This window comes from Leucoraja erinacea, chromosome 5 (genome assembly GCF_028641065.1).
Source record: "Leucoraja erinacea ecotype New England chromosome 5, Leri_hhj_1, whole genome shotgun sequence".
NCBI lineage: Eukaryota > Metazoa > Chordata > Chondrichthyes > Rajiformes > Rajidae > Leucoraja > Leucoraja erinaceus.
The window spans coordinates 85,461,272-85,483,135 of NC_073381.1; the positions used below are offsets into that span (position 1 = coordinate 85,461,272).

Here is a 21,864-nt window from a genome sequence, read left to right on the forward strand (position 1 = left end):
TCTTGTTTCTCAGTCTCATAATGGCTTCTTTGACTTTCATTGGCACAACTTTGTTGCTCGTGTTGATAAACAGCAATAAAAGTTTCCAAAGGTGATGGGAAGACTGGAGGAAAGACTAGGTGCTGAGAGCTCACTTACACCTGCATCAAGGCTGCAATTAGACACACCTGAGCAATTACAAACACCTGTGAAGCCATGTGTCCCAAACATTATGGTGCCTTGAAATGGAGGGACTATGTATAAACACAGCTGTAATTTCTACATGGTAAAACCAAAATGTATAAAAATGGCCTTTATTAATATCTGACAATGTGCACTTTAATCACATGTGATTTTTTCTATTACAAATCTCAAATTGTGGAGTACAGAGGCAAATAAATAAATGATGGGTCTTCGTCCCAAACATTATGGAGGGCACTGTACTACTGTTCTGATGTAATTTTGTATGCAAACATTTTATTTTTAACAGACTGCCTGCTTTCGAGAAGAACGGGATGTGTTAGTAAATGGAGACAGCCAATGGATTACCACATTGCACTACGCTTTCCAGGATGATAATTATTTGGTAAGTTTAATAACGTTTGAGTTTTCTTTTCTTTTAATTTAGTTTTATTTAGAGATACAACGTGGAAATAGACCCTTTGGCCCACGTCGTCCACGCCGACCAGTGATCCGCGCATACTAACACTATCCTACACACATTAGGGACAATTTGCAATTTTACCAAACAAATTAACCTACAACCTGTACGTCTTTGGCGTGTGGGTGGAAGTCGGAGCTCCAGGAGAAAACCAACGAAGGTCACGGGGAGAACGTACAAACACCAAGCACCCAAACTAGTACAACAAACTCCAAGACAGGATCAAACCCGGGTCCCTGGCCTGTAAGGCAGCAACTCTACCGCTGTATCACTCACTGTGCTGCCCAATTTTGTTTAGATTTATACTAAATGGTTAATTTTTATCTCTGTTTAACAATTGTGCAATGCACTAATTCCTGCTTCGGGAAATTACATTTGGCTTCCATTGTCCCGTACAAAATGAATTAAGGCCGGTATAATTGCTATGATCACTTTAAATAGTAGGACATTTGGACAGGTACATGCTTATAAAAGGTTTGGAAGGATATTGGTCGGATGTAAATAGCTTGGTTAGTCAGCATGGATGTGCTGGGTCTGGGGGCCTATTTCCGTGCTGTTTAACTCTATGACTGTTAAGCTTTGCTCAGTTCATTTAGTAGGGGAATGAATGCCTAAACTTTCATAAAAAGGAAAGGGCTGGTTGAATATGGGAGCCAGTAGATTAATAAGTAACTTATTTCACCCTAATGATTTGGCCTTCTGTGTCACAAGAGAAAATCTGCTTTTAACATGCTAATTTATCTTTTAGTTAATATAACAATAATAAATATGGATATTAATTTAAAGCTAAACGCTTCAAGGGCCCAAGCGCTGATGTTACGCAAGCTGTGTTAATTTTATGCTCTTTTGTATAAAACCATCTATAAAAGGGGTGATTTCGATGTGTACTGTCTTTAAAAGTGATTTAGAACTCTAGACATAAATTTCTGCTTTTACAAATCAAGATATTACACACATATGTATGTGTGTTGAAAGGTCTCCCACAATGGTCTTGCTAAGTTAGAGCTTATAGCAATTTATTCCTCATGATGCACAGCATATTACCAAATTTAGTGATTTATTGGGATTCTAAAATGTTAAATGTATTTTTATTATTTAGTATTTATAAAATGGAGATGTGATTTTCAGTTTTGAATTTTGTGTTTAAGATAATTGTCCACATGCGAATCTTGATTGCTATTACATATTTATTTAACCATCAACTAAAGTTGTTATTATTTTAACCCCTGGACGTAAGGAAAATACTGCGGGTAGGTATGAAATAATCCGCAGGAACTGGAATGTTTTATTCAGAGATAAGGGGAAGGGTGCATTTGTAGATGAAATAATGATATTAGAGTATGTGTGGACAGCCAGATGAGTTAGACTGGCTGTATCTTTGGCTGACAGATAGATACTTATCTTACCTCCAGTTCCCTCGCCTCTACTTTCAGTCTGAAGAAGGGTCCCGACCCAAAACTCCACCCATGCTTTATTTCCAGAGATGCTGCCTGACCTGCTGAGTTTTGTGTCTGTCTCTAGCTGACATGTTTATCTATACCAGTGACGGAAATCGCTACCAAAATATGGAGGGGACCGGGGGACAGGGGGGACACAATTTCTTGGCGGTCGCGCGCGCATGCGCACTCACACATACTCATGCACACACACACACACACACACACACACACACACACACACACACACACACACACACACACACACACACACACACACACACACACACACACACACACACACACACACACACACACACACACACACACACACACACGAGGCTTCGAAGGCTTCTGCCGTGGGTCCTGTGAACGGTAATTACAGCTCAACTCTGCCAGTCTCGCTGGGTTAATCTAAAGCCCTGCCTGGACTGATGGAATACCAGTCCGGAGCCGTGGAGCTAGCGCTGCTTCTCCACACTGGCTGTAAGCCTGGGCCATATTTCCCTTAAGTCCAGGCAGGTGCCTTAGGTTAACCCGGCGGGAGAGGCAGAGTTGAACTGGGTTTAGCGCTGCTTCTCTGCGCTGGCTGTGGGCCTGGGGGGCACCGCACCCTCTGACTCCCGGCGTCACTGGCCACCTCCGGGCGTGGGGGGGGGGGGGGGGGGGGCAGTCGGGTGGGGATGGGATGGTTTAGTGGAGGTTCGGCAGCGATTGCAGCGCCGGAGACCCGTGATCGATCCTAGCTGCAGATGAGGCACAGGTCTTTGTCCAGCAAAGATCCTATAGCGGAGATCCTATCTTTGGTGTCCAGGACTGTCGTTGTGACCCTATAACCTGGGGACATCTTCCTCCTCCAATCATCGCACTCAATCATCATGTCCCGCCCCCATTGCCCGCTGAACGATGTCTCTTTCGTCCAATGGGAGCCCTCGATCAGCAGTCCCACCCCCACTGTCTCGCGGAAAGCGAAGATTTCACCTGGTTTTAAAATCCGGATTACAAAGTTTGGGAGGGGGAATCGTTCTCCACCTCTCAAAACAGAGGGGGGTCCCTCCTGCCCCCCCCGGGATTTCTGCCCCTGATCTATACAGCATTTTTAAACCTTCTGAAAATGAATCGGGTAGTGATAAGATCAGTTGTGGGTGTTAATGTGTTACAACTGAGGTTTTAAAAGTGTGCAAAGTGAAACCTGAAGAAAACTGATTGAATGCCACAGTTTTACCATTCTTCTGAGACAAATACGATTTGGTGGTGTATTTAATATCATTTGGATTGCAACATGCTTGGTGAGCGAAAGGGCAGATTATAGGTGCCTTTCATAACCACATGATATCACAACCAATGAAGTGTGTTCAGTTATGATGAAGGAAATGATCCAGCAAATATATTCAAATCATGGTTCAATAAGATAAAACATGAGAAAAATTGGCGATCGAACATGCTAGTTGCGGGAATAATGTTATCGAGGACACTAAATCATTCACTCCATAGTGCTGAATGCATGATACTTGATACTTCACTGGACAGGTTGATTCCCTGAGAGTGCAACACTCCCTTAATACCACATAACTGCCAGCAGACATAACATACTTAAATTTCTGAAGTGGCACTTCAACACAAAACAATCTTACTCAGCACAAAGAATTGCCACATATCCTAAAATAGGAAATTGAGTGGGGAGAACAAGGGAAGAAAGTTCAGTCTTATTGATTGAAATTAAAAAAATGAAAGAAAAGTAGTGTGAGAGTGAGGATGAGGCCACCCCCAATTCTGTTTTTTTGCATCAATATTATAAGAGGTTTGAAGTTTAGAAATAGGGAAATATTGTTACAATAATGTAGGGTATTGGTGAGGCTACACCTGGAGTACAGTGCACAACTTTAGACCTTTTTTTAAAGAAAGAAGATTCACTCTGCTTATTTCTGGGTTGAGAGGACAGTGTCATCATGAGCGGCTAAAGAAATTAAATCTATATTCTTTAGAGTTTGGAAGAGGTGATCTTACAGAAATGTATACAATCATGATCATAATATGATTAGTTTTAATCTGCAATTTGAGAAGGAGAACGTTAAATCGAAAGTGGCAGTGATGCAGTTGAACAAAGGGGACTATGAAGGCATGGCAGGATGGCAGGAATTTGGTATTTTCTATGTTTCTATGAGGAAGCAACAGGATAGATGTCGGATGTTTTCACCAGTGGGAGAGTCGATTAAGGGGCCATGGCTAGAAGCTTAGGGGGTACTCAAAAAAATGGTGAAACATAGAAAATAGGTGCAGGAGGAGGCCATTCGGCCCTTCGAGCCAGCACTGCCATTTATTGTGATCATGGCTGATCGTCCCCTATCAATAACCCATGCCTGCCTTCTCCCCATATCCATTGACTCTACTAGCCCCTAGAGCTCTATCTAACTCTCTCTTAAATCCATCCAGTGACTTGGCTTCCACTGCCCTCTGTGGCAGGGAATTCCACAAATTCACAACTGTAGGAACTTCTTGCAGACCATCTCTGGAAATCGCTGGAGTCTCTGGAACCCTGAGTTTGTGGGGGCTAGATTATTGTGGGTATTTAAAGAGGAAGTAGAGGTAGTAGCAGTTAGAGAAGACATTTCAGGAGCCCAATCTGAGATATATGAATCATTGTTAGACACGAGTGAGGTGTCAGAAGACTGGAAGGTGGCTGATGTTGGCTTATGTTTAAGGAAAAGCATGGGAACTGTAGACTAGAATTCTGAGGGATAAGATACATATGCATTTGGATAGATAGTGGCTGATTAGGGATAGTCAACGTGGTTTTATACTTGGGAGATACTGTTTTCTGAAGTAGGTTGACAAGGGCAAAGCCATTGACGTATCTATGTGGACTTCAGCAAGGCTTGTAATAAGATTTCACAATGAAGATGAAGATTGCTCAGACGGATAGCAAAATGGAAAATTGGAATTTAAACTTGGGCAGTATGAGGTAATGCATTTGGAAAAGTGGAGCAAGGCAAGGGGGAATAAATAATAAATGAGAACATGTTTAGTACTGGGAAGAAGCAGGGGTGATCTTGGAATTAATAATCACAAATTCTTGAAGGTGGCGAGACTGGTAAATGAGGTGGTTAATCGGCTTTTAGGATGCTTTCCATTCATCTCTGAGATACAGATTTAAGAGCAGTGAGATTATGCTAGAACTGAATATAACATTAATTTGGTCACAGCTTGAGTGCGAGTATGACATACAGTGTGGTCACAACTTTTGCAGGAGTGCAGATTTATGAAGATAATACCAGGACTGGAAAATTGTAGCTCTGATTGTACATGTTTTCTTTGGAACACAGGAGGCTGATTGTGAATCAAACTTATGAGGAGCCTATTTAGGCAGCAGAGGAGTCGGAATCCTGGGGCATGGATTTAAATAATTTATAGAAGGATTAGAAAGGATACGAGAAAATGTTTTTTATCACAGGCTGACAGAAATCTGGAACTTAAATATACTTTTGCTTGCAGGCCTGTTAATTCAGTGCTGTATGGTGGGATTAGCTTAGACTGATCTTTTTTTGGCCAACACAGACATGATGGGCCAACGGCATCCTCCTATGTCATAAATTTCCCATGATTCTATTAAATGGAATTTAAATATTTCCTATGATTCTATTAAATGGAATTTAAATATAAATATAAATGGAATTAAGGGACAAGAATTCCCTAGGGATTTTCTCACCATTCTCACTAAATCATTTTAATATAAATTTCTTGGAAATGGCATGTGGTTTCTCCACGTCATTTGATGATAATGTGATTAGCTTTACATTACTGTTCTACTTGTGAAAGTGGGTAGAGTAGTCTCAGCTCTTGGTGCTAAAGGTTGAAATTATTGTTCCTTGGGCGGCAAGGTGGCGCGGCGGTAAAGTTGCTGCCTTACAGTGACAGAGACCTGCGTTCCATCCTGACAATGGGTGCTGTCTGTACGGAGTTTGTAACTTCTCCCCGTGACCTGCATGGGTTTTCCCCGGGAACTCTGGTTTCCTCCCACATTCGAAAGACGTACAGGTTTGTGGGTTAATTGGCTGCGGTAAAATTGGAAATTGTCCCTCGTGTGTGTAGGATAGTGTTAGGGTCCGGGGATTGCTGTTCACATAGACTCGGTCGGCTGAAGAGCCTGTTTCCGCACTATATCTCTAAATTAAAAAAAACTAAGCTGGTTGGAAATAATTGACCTTTGTTTTTTACCTTTATCTACTTATACTAAATATCTTCACTTCTGTGAGAGTTGGCAGATGTTGTGCAGGCAGAGGTAGTGAGCTCACTGATTTTGGATGTGAGACAGGCCAGGAAATGTATTTTATACATGTACATCTGGTCTATATTAGATAGTTTAATGGAGAACCACAATATTTGAGTGACTGAAAGCAATGATTTGACTGAAGAATCAAATCATTGCTTTAGCTCAGTTTCAATAGTACTTGAATCTAGGTTGAAATTAATATCAACATATTATGCAGCTTTTTTAATATTCTAAACTATTTAATTTACGATATGCAAACTTGTCTTTTCATAATATATTCCTTAAAAAAAAAAATCTCTGGTGCCTGATCAGGCATATCCACGAATACCATGGGAAGCTAGTAAAGAAATTGCTGGAGAAAAGTAGAAACAAGGAACTGCATTGCAGGTGCTGGCTTACCAAGGAAAAACACAAAAGGCTGGCGTAACTCAGCGGGTCAGGCAGCATCTCTAGAGAACATGGTGGGTGGGGGGAGAAAGTTTAGAGGGGCAGGACAAACAAAGCAGATCATGGAATTGCTGGAGGCCTGGCTGAGATATATGAATCATCGTTAGCCATAGGTGAATTGTCAGAAGACTGAAGGGTGGTTAATTATTTAAGAAGGCTGCTAAGAAAAGCCAAAGAACTATAGACCTGTAAACCTAATATCTGTGATAGTTAAGCTATTGGAGGGGATTCTGAGGGATGAGATATACATGCATCAGTCAGAGTTTGATTAGGGATTGTCGGCAAGGAGGCCATATCCCACAAATTTGATTGTGCGTTTGAAGAAGTAACACTGAAGGCAACAATGCAGGGCCATTGACGTAGTCTATATGGACTTCAGCAAGTACTTTGATTAGGTTCCACATGGTTGGTTGATCTGGAAGGTAAAATTTCATGGGATCCATGGAGAGCTAGCTGATTGGATACAGCATTTGCTTGATAGGAAGCAGAGGGTGATGGTGGAAAGTTGCTTTTGGAATGGAGGCCTGTGATTAGAGGTGTGCTGAAGGATTGGTGCAGGGTCTATTGTCATTTATCTTTTATATCAACGATTTCGATGTGAATGTACAAGGTACGGTTAGTAAGTTTGCTACTGCTTTACAGTGTCAGAGACCTGGGTTCCATCCTGTGCTTGTCTGTATGGAGTTTGTACATTCCCTCCGCGACCTGCATGGGTTTTCTCTGAGATCTTTGGTTTCCTTCCATACTCCAAAGACATACAGGTTTGTAGGTTAATTGGTTTGGTGTAAATGTAAAATTGTCCCTTGTGCGTGTAGGATAGTGTTAATGTGCAGGGATCGCTGGTCAGTGCAGACTCAGTGGGCCGAAGGGCCTGTTTCTGCGCTGTATCTCTAAACCAAACTAAACTAAAAATTTACTAAAACAGGTGGTATTGTAGACCAGGGCCATGGCCCGCGTGCCACGAGATTTTATCCGGCCCGCTGCAAGCTCTTAACACGTTCTGTGCGCTGGACTATTTAGCGGGTTCTATGGTGGCGCGGGAACTTACACGTCAGTTTACCGTAGGCTATCAAGTTGAGGGTTTGTGTGCAGCTGCTGACAGGTTACCGTCGATGGCCTCGGGGAGACAGTGAAGATCGGCGAGAATGTGTGTGTGGGTGGGTGTGTGTGAGTGTATGTGAGTGGGTGCTTACGGCCTGCAAAAATGTGCCAAATATATAATGTGGCCCTCATGCTGAAAAGTTTGGAGGCCCCTGTTGTCGACAGTAAAGAAGATTATTAAGAATTACAGCAGGTTCTGGATCAGCTTGGAAAATGGGCCAAGGAGTGGCAAATTGAGTTAAATTCACATATATGCAAAGTGTTGCATTTTGGGAAATGAAACCAGGGCAGGACTTTCAAAGTGAACTGTCGGACCATGTAGAGTGTGTAAAACAAAGAATCTTATAAGCACAAGTACAAAGTTCCCTGAAGGTGGTGTCACAGTTAGACAGGGTGGTGAAGAATGCTTTTGGCATGCTGGTCTTCATTAGAAGTTGGAATATGTTGCCATTTTGCAAGCCATTAGCGAGGCCGCACATGGAGAATGGTGTTCAGTTTTGTTCCTCCTGCCAAAGGAACGATGTCATTAAGCTGGAAGGAGTACAGAAAAGATTTACGAGGATTGTGCCAGGACTCGGGGTCTGATCTATGGGAAGAGGCTGGGCAGGCTAGGACTTTCCATTTCTTGGAGTAGAGACGGAGAGGTGATCTTATAGAGGTGTAAAAAATCAAGAAGGCCATAGAAAGGCTGAATGCACAGCCGTTTCTGTTGAGGAACGAAGAATCAAAGGGCACAGGTTTAAGCTGAGAGGGGAAAGATAGAAACCTGATGTGCAACTTTTTTCACACAGAGTGTAGTATGTATATGGAATGAGCTGCCAGGGGAAGTAGTTGAGGCAGGGACCATAACAACAATTAAAACTCATTTGGAATTGGTTATGGTTAGGAATGGTTTAGTGGGATTGTTGAGATTGGCCAAAGAGCCTGTTTCCGTGCTGTATGACTTCGACGATATAAAAGAACTCTACTACTCTGTGTCACATTTACAACACAGAGTGACTGTTCATGAAAAACACATGCAGAAGAAGCACATGGCAGACTTAATTTGTCCATATGTACGGCACCATTTTAAGTTTGCAGATGACACTAAAGTGGGTGGTATTGTAGCGAAGATGGTTATCAAAAATTACCGCAAGATTTTGATCAATTGGGCAACTGGGTTGAGGAATGGTTAATGAAGTTTATTGCAGATAAGTACGAGGTGTTGCATTTTTGGAAGTCAAACCAGGCAGGACTTTCACAATGAATGGCAGGGCCCTGGGAAATGTTGTAGAGCAGAGCGACCTAGGAGTGCAGGTACATAGTTTCTTGAAAGAGAAGTCACAGGTAGGTTGGATGGTCAAGAAGGCCTTTGGCACATTGACCCATCATTCAGGGAATTGGGTATAGACGTTGCAAAGTTATGTTACAGTTGTACAAGATGTTGATGAGGCAGCATTTGGAGTATTGTGCTCAGTTTTCACCCTGCTATAGGAAAGATGTTGTTCGGCTGGGGAGAGTGCAGAGAAAATTTGAGAGGATGGTGTCCGGATTTGAGTGGCTGAGCTATAGGGAGAGGCTGGGAAGGCACTTACTATATTCCTTGGAGCGCACAGGGATGAGGGGTGATTTTCTACAGGTGTATAAGATCATGGGGGGGGGGGGGGGAATAGATGGGGTAAATACACTGTATTTTACCCAGAGTAGAGGAATCAAAAATCAGAGAACATAGGTTGATGGTTAGAGGGGACAACTTTAATAGGAACCTGAGGGGCAACCTTTTCACACAGAGGATGGTGGGTATATGAAACGAGCTGCCAAAGGAGGTAGTTGAGGCAGGTAGTGTAATAACTTTCAAAATACATTTGGGCAGGTACATGGATAGGAAAGGTTTAGAGGGATATGGGCCAAACGCAGGACCGGTGGGAGTAATGTAGATGCGACATCATGGTCGGCATGGGCAAGTTGGGCCAAAAGGCCTGTTTCTGTGTTGTATGATTCTATAACTCTATTTAGATCTCTTAAAACATATCAGAGTTCCTTACATACAAAATGCACACTTATTTTAAATTTGTAGATTCCTTTTAGATTAGCTAGTGTTCTTCAGGTTTCTCAGGCTCACTTATGTAAAGGGAAGGGATGTTTAAGAAGGAACAGTCTGAAGAAGGGTTTCGACCCGAAACGTTGCCTATTTCCTTCGCTCCATAAATGCTGCCTCATCCGCTGAGTTTCTCCAGCATTTTTGTCTACCTATGTAAAGGGATAATTGCCTCATATGTTGAACAGGCATCATGGAAGTCACCAAATGGAAGTTCATAAGACTTTGGATCCTGATTTATACCAGAGCACGGTAACTGATCTTGGCAGATATTGATAGTGTTAGACCTGAGAGGTCACTGGGCATTTGAACAATCATAGCCCTTCAGAAGGTGTCCTGCATTGATATCTCCTCAGTGGGAAGAAACAACCTGCTCCACAAATCTTCTTGGCTATCAATTTGTTTGGCAATCATATTTCTAACCATCATGCAAAAATACCTAACACCAGTCTGATTCTTATTCTGATTCCAGAGAGAAGCATTATGAGCTTGCAATAGAGTGTAATTTTCTGTTATTCCAGACAGGTGGGATTTGAACTTTCTGACTGTTCGGGCGGCCAGGGACTGCAGAGAGAGTGACAGCGGTCGGTACAACTCTGGTCACATCACGGTGAAGGAGCGTGTGTGTGACCCGAACATTGAACTGATGGCTGTGGGTCTCTGCTTATGCTGTGTGCCCTGGGGATTCTCACACACCGCTGTGGTGGTTGTTTATGTTTAATCTTTATGTAGTTTTGTATCTTGTTGCTTTTTTGGTATGACTGTATGGGAAATCAAATCTCACTGTACCTCGGTACACGTGACAATAAAGGACCATTGAACCACTGAACTTCATATTTATCTGACAACCTCAACATTGGAGTAAAACATGCTGTCATTGTGATGAAAGTGCAGACTTATGAAATGTAATAAAATATAACAGAAAATAGGAAAGTTGCAATCTCGCTCACTATTGTTCTGCTTCTCCTTAATTTCAGTATTTGGTGATGGACTACTATGTGGGTGGAGACCTTTTAACACTCCTCAGTAAATTTGAGGACCGATTACCAGAAGACATGGCAAAGTTCTATTTGGCAGAAATGGTGTTGGCCATCGATTCAGTTCATCAGTTACACTATGTGCATAGGTAAGATGATGTATTCATGCTACTGATCATAACCAGAACTTGCTCTTTGCCGCAATTTGATGGTTCAGTTGCAATTATCTGAACCATTTTAAAATGTTTGTCATAATCTAAATATTTTTTTGAATTTTTTGTAATCCTAGTTGATGGATTTATTTCCAACTGTAGCAATTTCAAAATTATGGGGGGGTTTTCTGTGTATGAAAGAATGTTAACTTTAAAATGAAGATTAGCTGTGAGCACTTAGCTAAATTTTGTCCGTATCATTTGGTCCCGACCCAAAAGGTCACCCATCTATATTCGCCAGAGCTGCTGCCTGAACTGCTGAGTTACTCCAGGACTTTGTGTCTTTTTTAGTAAACCAGCATCTGCAGTTTCTTGAGTCTTCATCAAATATTTTCAAACTTTCATGAATCTTTGTTATAACATATGAAAGAAAGCTGAGACCTCACTGCAGTAAATCTTTTAGCATATGCGATTCAGGTTCTTTGATGTAACCACCCACTGAGTTCCTCCTGCACTTCATTTTTTTCATGATTCCTGGAAATATTATCTCTTGTGTCTCCGTGAATCATTTAATCTCACTTAAAGTTTTTCTGTTCATTATGCTGTCCTCAATTCATGTTAATACACTACCTCCAACCCATGCATTCTAATAATAATCTCCTGTATGGAATTTTATTAAAAGCCGGAAAGTCCAAAGTCAGTAAGACCACACTAATCTTCTATTCAGCTATTCAGAAATCCCGATGGTTGACATGTGGCATAACAGGTTATTTTTGCCGTATTCCCTTTGTACTCAGTGGGGCTCCAGTAACCCACACCCCATCACAATCCTGTGCCCCAGTTCCTGTACTCCCCATGACACACCAGGCCTCTGGTTCTTGTGCTTCCCTTCCACTCATCTGGTTCCCACAGTGTTTCCACACATAAGAGACCCTTTTAGTCCCATTGTTATTTTTTTAGCTGCTCATTCAAACTTGAACTGTCGTCCTCCTTTATTTCTGGAAGGTTTCTTGCAACATCATCCGTGAAGATAACGACAAAACATTTTTGGTCAAGATTAATCATCTCATACTTGTTTTCAATAGAAAGGAGGCCCTACTGGAAGTATAAAGGGCCCAGGTGAAAACTGCACATGATGTATTATGCACAGCTCTGTTGTCTACCTATACTTACAATAGGTGAGGTTACAGTAAAGATTCACCAGATTGATTCCTTACATTGCATATGATGATGTATGTGGGAGTGGTTCCTATCAGGGTAGATTAAGCAGACTGGGCCTATACTCGATCATTCCAATTACCTTGGGCAGAATTTGCATGAAAGTCCGAAGGGCATTCATTGCCTCCAGGTTCTCCTCCATGTTGCCCACTATCTTGGACTTGGAGGTGTATTGCCAATCCTTCATCATCACTGTTCAAAATATTGCAACTCCCACCTCAGCACCACTGTGGAGACCCAGCAAAAAGATTGCAGTTGTTCCAGAGGCATCTCACAACTTTCTTGTTGAATGCTATTGGGCATAGGGAAAAAATGCTGTTCTTGTCAGCAATGGCCAGCTTGTTAAAATGAATAAATAAAATAAGTCAGAAGGAGCTACAATGATGTGATTACCATGTATCACGCCGTGCGTCCTTCTCAAGTTTGCGGACGACATAACCCTGATTGGACTGATCCAGGATGGGGAGGAATCTGCCTACAGACAGGACGTGTCACAGCTGGCGTCCTGGTGCCATCGCAACAACCTAGAGCTCAATGCTCTTAAGACAGTGGAACAGATTGTAGACTTTAGGAGAGCCCCTCCTCCCCTCACCTCACTCACCATCAACAACACCACAGTCACATCTGTGGAGTCTTTTAAGTTCCTGCGAACCATCATCTCCAAGGACCTTAAGTGGGGGGCTACCATCGACTCCACAGTCAAAAAGGCACAACAGAGGATGTACTTCCTGCGGCAGTTGAGGAAGCAAAATCTGCCACAGGCAATGATGGTCCAAATCTACACGGCCATCATAGAGTTTGTTCTCACCTTCTCCATCATGATCTGGTTTGGCTCAGCGACCAAGCACGACACTGGAGGCTGCAGCGAATCGTCCGATCAGCAATGAAGATTATTGGTTGCAACCTTCCCCCCATTGATGAACTGTACACTGCAAGGGCCAGGAAGCGAGCGGGCAAGATCATCTCTGACCACTCTCACCCTGGCCACAAACTCTTTGAATCACTTCCCTCTGGAAGGCGACTCCGGACTGTCAAAGCTGCCACGGCCAGACATAAAACAGTTTTTATCCACGAGTAGTTGCTCTAAACAGCCAAAAATCTGTAGCCTCCCTTTGATCTGGTATTTTGTTGGTTCACATGCTTGATCAATGGTATTTCATCATTAATGTTTTATCATTATTAATGTTTATTGTTTTCTGAGTCATTCGTAACTGTCACTGTATGCCATGTTGTTACTTGTGGGTGGAGCACCAAGGCAAATTCCTTGTATGTGAATACTTGGCTGGCTTACTTACTTACTTACTTACTTACTTACTTACTTACTTACTTACTTACTTACTTACTTACTTACTTACTTATGTTCTTCTGCCTGAGCACTTTGAAAACATTGAATGTATGCCTTAGTTATGTGTATCTGCAATTTATTCAAATGTTTGAGCAAAACAGCAAGCAGACAAATGGTTTCTCCTTTCAGAAACACATTGAAACATTTTTTGATGTGAAGTCTGACCCCTTCCCACTCGTTCAATCTAATCTTTCTGAAATCATTTAACAGCTTTAATGACCATTCATGGTAACTTCTTCCTGACTGCTTTTTTATTTGTAATTTCCTCTTGTAATTGAACACTTTGCCAAGACACAGATTTTGTCAGGATTAAGGTCAGATTTGTCTATGCTTTGCATTAACTGGAAAGTGTACATTTTCTTTCTATTACTTCAATGATGAGGCGGAGAAATCCAGTAGGCAAGTGATTTTTGGCTCTCTGAAAATATTGGTTAGATTCCTCACTTACCACATTGTGACTGCATGGTTTAGTTTCATAAAGATTATTATAATTTCAGGAACTATTTAGCTCTCTGTTCAACATTAAGGCTGATGGATTGTGTGTAGGATTCAGATGTGAAAGGCAATTCTGCATCCCAGCCGTGTCAAGTTTCCAGTTAAGGTTCCTTGGCAGCCATCTTTCTTTAATTTACTAGGAAGTGATAATGTAGCCAAGACAGCTGGTGAAGTGATATTGCTTTCCTAGTGAGGCTGGAACCCACATGAGGTATGCATTACACAAATCTTTAGTGAGGAATTCTTGCAGATCTTTAGGAAGAGAGGTGCAAGCCAAGAATGCTTTAAATGCGCTGGAGTTATTGGGTACTATTTAGGTTAGCATGATGCCAAGACAGCTAAATCACAGACTGCTGTTAATGCTTGATGACAGATGCAGAAATGAACCTAGTGTGGCTTGTGTTGAGATGTCTGTACATTAAGGGACGTGACTGTATAAGCTTTCTTAAGATTATTTGAGGGGCCTATAGCACCACTTTGGTAATCCAATAAAACAATTAAATATTATTAATCCCAGGACAAAGCAACTTTTTTTCTAGTCTACTGATTTTCAGATTTTCACCCCTGCTGTCACTAGTTATACACTAAAGAGGGGGCGGAAGAATTGGATTCTAGCATGATGCTGGGTGAGTTGCTGAAAAATATACTGTCTTGTCAGGTCTTCATTTATAAAACCTTTGCTGTTTTTATAACAGCCACGTTGACTATGCCAAAGGTGATGGTGTCAGTGGGGCAGTATTTAAATATAAATGCAAATGATCGGTGTCTAATTTACAGAAGTCAAAAGAAAAAAATGTAAATCTCTGAGTTTGCAGTTGTCTGCAGGTTTTTGTGGCATTTTGCACAAAATTTAGCTCGCGCATTCGATTTCATGCTTTTGGTTAAACCTTCTGACTTCCTTTCCAGAGTACCAGGTGAATGCCCTATTTTCATATCCAAATTACAACAAAAAATTGAACTGAAAGACTTTGATCTAGAAAGTGATTTCTGCAGCCTCAGGCTGTCTTAGAGCACTTTCTATCGAATGAATTACTTTGGAAACCTGATCACTCTTATCTGTTGGACATATCACAGCCAATTTGTGCACAGTCAGCTCAATCAAGTAGAAGTGTAGGAATGATTATATAGTCTGTGTACAGCTTTAAGTATTCACTGGTTCACAGTGAGAATGCTCTTTCCTCCTTTGAAGTGGTGCAGTGGGATCTATAACATGTCCACTTGAAGGCGAAGATGGGGCTTTGGTTTAAGGTCACCTCAGGAAAATGCTGTCACTAGCAGTCTCTCTCAGCATCATGCTTGCATATTAGACAGTGCTCAAGTGTCTGGAATAGGGCTACTAACTGAGATGTAAATGTTCCAACTGAGGCACAGCTGATGAAATCAGTGCTAATGCATTGCTGTGTTGTTTATAAACTAAAATGTCTGATCTGGTAACATAGAAGTGCCGGTATTTGTTTCGTGGGCTCTGGTATTTGTCCAATTGGCTGTCTTCAGTCGCGATGTGACTATTTGTATAAGAACGAGGAGAGCACATTGCTGCTAATCCCAGCTCTTTTTCATCCAACATCTTTCTCAATTTCACCCTACCAATTATGCTGGGTCTTTGGAGTGTTTGTGCAGTTCTGGTCACAATATTACAGAAAGGACGTGGAAGCTTTGGAGAAGGTGCAGAAGACGTTTACCAGAATGTTGCCTGGATCAAAGGGTATTATCAGTAAGGAGGTTGGACAAACTTGGTTTGTTTTCTCTGGGCCCGGAGGCTGAGGGGAGACTTGATAGAACTATATAAAATTATGCGAGGCATATATAGGGTAGACAGTCAAATCCATTTTCCCAGAGAAGAAATTACAAAGACCAGAGGGTATAGCTTTAAAGTGAGTGGGGCAAAGTTTAAGAGATGTGCAGGGCATGTTTTTTAATACAGCAAGTAGTGAGTGCCTAGAACACACTGCCAGGGGTGGTGGTGGAAGTCTTTATGATAGTGGTGTTTAAAAGGCTATTAGACAGGCAGCGAATGGAAGGATAGCGATAAAGTGCAGGCAGAAGGAATTTGTTTAATTTGACATCATGTTGAACACAGATATCGTGGGTGAAGAGCCTGTTCCTATGCTGTACTCTATTATCCTGATGTTAGTGCAAGGTCATGCAATCCCTTGCTGCCAGCTTACATTTTTCCTGCAATAGAGATATGAGAGCCTTATTCACTCACCTAGCTCGGTGACTGTAATATGTAATAAGGCTTTATCATTGAGCACTTTGTTATCACTGCTTGGTAACTCGCAGGCTGCCAAAGACACTTGGATAACACAAGCAGAAGCACAATCTTGTGTTAATTGGTAAATGCCCTGTTTGAACTGGATAATTACCAACTTCTATAATTATATACTGATTGTTGATTAATAGGATAATATAGGATAATAGTGAGTAAGAATTCAGTGTGACGTAGCACAAGTGGTATTTATGACTCATTAGGCTCTCTAGAATTCCAGTCGCTTAAATTTCTTAAATGATTTTAGTCTATATACCTGCCCCAGATATTTCTTGTACATCTTGTTTTTGTGAGGATGTGCTTCCTTTCTTGATTTGCATTCTTTCCATTTGGTTTTGGATACTTTACTATCATGGTCACGGTGTCTAAATCTGAAATTAGCACATTTATTCCCACTCTGTTTTCTGCCATTAGAACATAAGTAAGAGCAGCAGTAGGTCAACCAGCTCTTTGAGCATGCTCTGTCACAAGATCATGGATGATCTTTTATCTCACTGCTATTTTCATGCATCATCCCCATATCTCTTGATTCATTTAGTATCCAGATATGTATTGTACTCCATTTTGAAAGAACATCGACTGGGCCTTCAGGTAGAGACTTCTGAAGATTGACCACCCTCTGCATAAAGAAATGTCTCCTCATCCCAGTCCTGAACGGCCTACCATTTATTCTGAGACTGCGCTCCCTGGTTTTAGACTCTTCAATCAGGGGCAACAACCTCCCTGCATTCTCCTTCTGGAGCCCTCTAAGAATGTTGTACATTTCAGTTAGATTACTCTTCTAAACTCTGAAGAGAATACAAGTCGAATCTATTCAATATATCTCAATAAATATTATAACAATAAAGGAGTGAAGCAGTCCAGTGAACCTATGTCAAGTATCTCCTCTTCTATACAGGAGACTGAAATGTACATGGTGTTCCAGATTTCTGCAAAGGCCCTGTATCATGCAGTCATACAAGAATAGAGTCCAAGAAACAACGTTCAATTTGCCCAAACATCCCATCTACACACACCTACCTGGATTTGGCTCTTCTACTATCCGCTGTGATAAATGTTTCTTAAACACTGTGATCTACATCCCTCAACTACCTCCTCTGGCCCATCGTTCCATACCCAAACCAGGCTTTTCGTGAAAATGTACCCTCAGAGTCTTATTAAAGCTTCCCCCCTCACCTTAATGCAATGTCGATTGGTTCTCGATTTCCCTACTCAATACAATACAATACAATTTATTTGTCATTTGAACCCCATTGAGGTTCAAACGAAATGTTTTTTCTGCAGTCATACATACAAGAAAGAACCAAGACACAACACAATTTACACAAACATCCATCACAGCGCATCTTCTACTCGCTGTGATGGAAGGCAAAGACTTATCTCTCCCCTGCACTCCCCATTCCCCTCCCGATGTCAGAGTCAAAGCCCCCGGCGGGCGATGGTAATTGTCCCGCGGCCATTTACGCCGCGCCGGGTGATGCAAGGCCGCGCTCCGGGTCTTGTTGTTGGAGCCCCCGGCGGGCGCTAGCAATGTCCCACAGCCATTCCAAGCCGCGCCGGGCGATGATGTAAGGCCCCGCTCCAGGTACTCTTCAACCCCGCAACTCGGGCGGGTTAAGTCGCCATTGCGGAAGCCCCGAAAAGCGTTCTCCCAGCAGGGACCCGCGGGCTCCCGGTGTCACTGTCCACCAGGCCTGCGGTTGGAGCCTCCGAATCTCCGGGGTCAGGTCGCAGCCGAGCGCCACCACAGCTCCTCCCGCTCCGAACTCGGCCAGCTCCATGATGGTGAGTAGGTCCGCAGGCTCTGCGACTGGAGCCCCAGGTCGTTCCTGCTGGAGGCCGCTCCACGGTGCGGCCCCAACGACAACGGAGACCCGACAGAGAAAAGGTCGGGTTCTCCGTGCAGGGGAAAGATTTTAAAAGTTTACAACACCCACACACATACACAAAAAAATAAATAAAAACTACATTCAAACGGGACAAAAAATAACAAAAAGACAGACGGACTGCAGAGGCCGCTGCGACGTGAGTCGCGCCGCCCACCGGAAATGCTCTGGGCAAGAGACTGTTTGTCTACCCCATCTATTCCTCTCGTGATTTTATATATCTCTATAAGATCACCCTTTATCCACCTGTGCTCCAAGGAATAGTGCCCTAGCATGCTCAACCTCTCCCCGTAGCTCAGGCCCTCGTGTCCTAGCAACATCCTCGTAAATCTTCTCTACACCCTTTCCAGCTTGACAACATATTTCCTAGTATGCAGTATGACATCTTTATGTCTGTATTCAAATCCATTTATAATAAAGATCAATGCACATTTGTCTTCTGAACTGTTTGTTGCAGATACCTGTTGGCTTTCAGTGATTTGTTTACCATGCCCACTTGATCATCAGCATTTCCCAATTTAATGCTAATCTAATGAGATAAATTGCATAAACTATCGGTAATGTATTATTCTGTGTATATTTAATGTTAGAATCTTGCCCTCCTATTCAGCTGCACCTTAGTTTGATTCCTAATTGGGTCCTAATTCTCCCCTGAAGTCTCTCCAACCTTGATGAACTCCCTTCTCCTTTAAGACTCTCCTCAAAATCCATCTCTTTGACCAAGCAATTACTGCCTTAGTATCAATTGAAGTGTAATTATTGATAGCACCCTTGTGATGTTTCTTGGAATTTGTTTTACATTTAGTTCTGGAGATACAGCATGGAAACAGGCCCTTCGGTACACCGAGTCTATGTAAACTTTAATCACCCATACACTGGTTCTATGTTACCCCAATTTTGCATCCTACACACAAGGGACAATGTACAGAAGCCAATTAACCTACAAACCTGCACCTCTGGAATGTGGGAGGAAACCAGAGCACTCGGAGAAAACACTTGCGGTCACAGGGAGAACAAACAGTGCCCTCTAATGTTTGGGACAAAGACCCATCATTTATTTATTTCCCTCTGTACTCCACAATTTGTGATTTGTAATAGAATTTTTTTTTTAATAAAGGCCATTTTTATACATTTTGGTTTCACCACGTAGAAATTACAGCAGTGTTTATACATAATCCCCCCATTTCAGGGCACCATAATGATTGGGACACAGCAAATGGCATGTGAATGAAAGTAGTCATGTTTAGTATTTTATTGTATATCCTTTGCATGCAATGACTGCTTGAAGTCTGTGATTCATGGACATCACCAGTTGCTGGGTGTCTTCTCTGGTGATGCTCTGCCAAGCCTGTATTTCAGCCATCTTTAGCTTATGCTTGCTTTGGGGACTAGTCCCCTTCAGATTTCTCTTCAGCATATAAAAGGCATGCTCAATTGGGTTCAGATCGGGTGATTGACTTGGCCGCTCAAGAATTGACCATTTTTTAGCTTTGAAAAACTCCTTTGTTGCTTTAGCAGTATGTTCGGGATCGTTGTCTTGCTATAGAATGAACCGCCGGCCAATGAGTTTTGAGGCATTTGTTTGAACTTGAGCAGATAGGATGTGTCTATACACTTCAGAATTAATTATGCTACTACCATCAACAATTGTATCATCAATGAAGGTAAGTGAGCCAGTACCTTCAGCAGCCATACATGCCCAGGCCATAACACCCCCACCACTGTGTTTCACAGATAAGGTGGTGTGCTTTGGATCTTGGGCAGTTCCTTCTCTTCTCCATAACTTGTTCTTGCCCTCTCTATGATACAAGTTAACCTTCGTCTCATCTGTCCACGACCTTTTTCCAGAACTGTGGTTGCTCTTTTAAGTACTGTAAAACTGTAACCTGGCCATCCTATTTTTGAGGCTAACCAGTGGTTTGCATCTTGCAGTGCAGCCTCTGTATTTCTGTTCATGAAGTCTTCTGTGGACAGTGGTCATTAACAAATCCACACCTGACCCCTGAAGTGTTTCTGATCTGTCAGACAGGTGTTTGGGGATTTTTATTTTTTATAGAGAGAATTCTTCTGTCATCAGCTGTGGAGGTCTTCCTTGGCCTGCCAGTTCCTTTGCGATTAGTAAGCTCTCTTTCTTCTTAATGATGTTCCAAACAGTTGATTTTGGTAAGCCTAAGGTTTGGCTGATGTCTCTAACAGTTTTATTCTTGTTTCTCAGTCTCATAATGGCTTCTTTGACTTTCATTGGCACAACTTTGGTCCTCCTCATGTTGATAAACAGCAATAAAAGTTTCCAAAGGTGATGGAAAGACTGGAAGAAAGACGAGGTGCTGAGAGCTCTCTTATACCTGCATTAAGGCAGCAATTAAACACACCTGAGCAATTAAACATCTGTGAAGCCATGTGTCCCAAACATTATGGTGCCCTGAAATGAGAGGACTGTGTATAAACACAGCTGTAATTTCTACATGATGAAACCAAAATGTGTTTAAATGGCCTTTAATAAAATCTGACAATGTGCACTTTAACCACGTGATTTTTTTCTATTACAAATCGTAAATTGTGGAGTACAGAGGCAAATAAATGAATGATGGTTCTTTGTCCCAAACATTACGGAGGGCACTGTACAAACTCCGTATAGGCAGCACCAAGGTCAGGATCTAACCCGGGTTTCTGGCGCTGTCAAGAAGCAACTCTATTGCTGCACCACTGTGCCGCACTGCTGCTGCATCATTGTTGTTAAGAGGTTTGATTGATATCTGGTCTTTGGTATCAGAAGTATATACATGGAAATGTATACAGTATGGACAGTTAATGTTGTTTTGAGTGTGTATTTAAAGATGAGAAATAATGATAGGTGGATGAAGAGAGGATTTTGATGATATCAGGGTTGTATTTGGATTTATAAAAGGGACTCTAGTGAGAGGAGTCCCATTGTTGTGCACAGCTTACTTAAGGGCCTGTCCCACTTTCACGAGCTCTGCCGAGTTTGCCCTTGACTCATACTCGCAGCATGGTCGTCACAAGGTCGTATGTAGGTCATAGCAGGCCGTGATGCTAGTAGTAGGTACTCGTGGCATCAAGTAGGTCGGGGCGTTTTTCTAGCATGATGAAAAATGTCCACGAGTAAAAAAGGTTGTGAATTAGGTCGTGAAAGTGGGACAGGCCCTTTACACAAATGGAAAAAGATAGTGGGGTTAGAGATGACCTGTTATCTATTACTGATTGGAGAGAGCTTGTTCATGAAGAACTTTGAACATGCTTGATGAACTGAAAGGATAAGCATCTCTGGACCAATTGGCTGCAGTATTAGCTACAATATGGACAATCTAGATTGCATTTCAGCTGTTGAAAAGCAACACAATTGAGTGCAAAAAACATTATCCAAAATGGTTTCTCTTTTGGGAACTTAGAGCAGATCAAATTTTGACATGGGTTCAGTTGCTTTTTATTTGGAATGGTAAGTATATTAAATCAACATTTCTTGTACAAATGGTATTATAGTGCGAAACAATATGATTTCTGCATTTTATTATCTTTTTCAATTTTAAGGT

General features: G+C 42.0%; 1 protein-coding gene across 1 annotated transcript in view; it reads left to right on the plus strand.

The window, feature by feature from the left end:
* LOC129697513 (serine/threonine-protein kinase MRCK alpha-like) overlaps positions 1 to 21,864 on the plus strand; it is a 308,786-nt gene that overhangs the window by 121,118 nt on the left and 165,804 nt on the right. Inside the window, 2 exon segments of the mRNA XM_055636147.1 lie at positions 470 to 565; positions 10,949 to 11,097. Of these exon segments, the coding sequence (XP_055492122.1) occupies positions 470 to 565; positions 10,949 to 11,097 (245 nt within the window).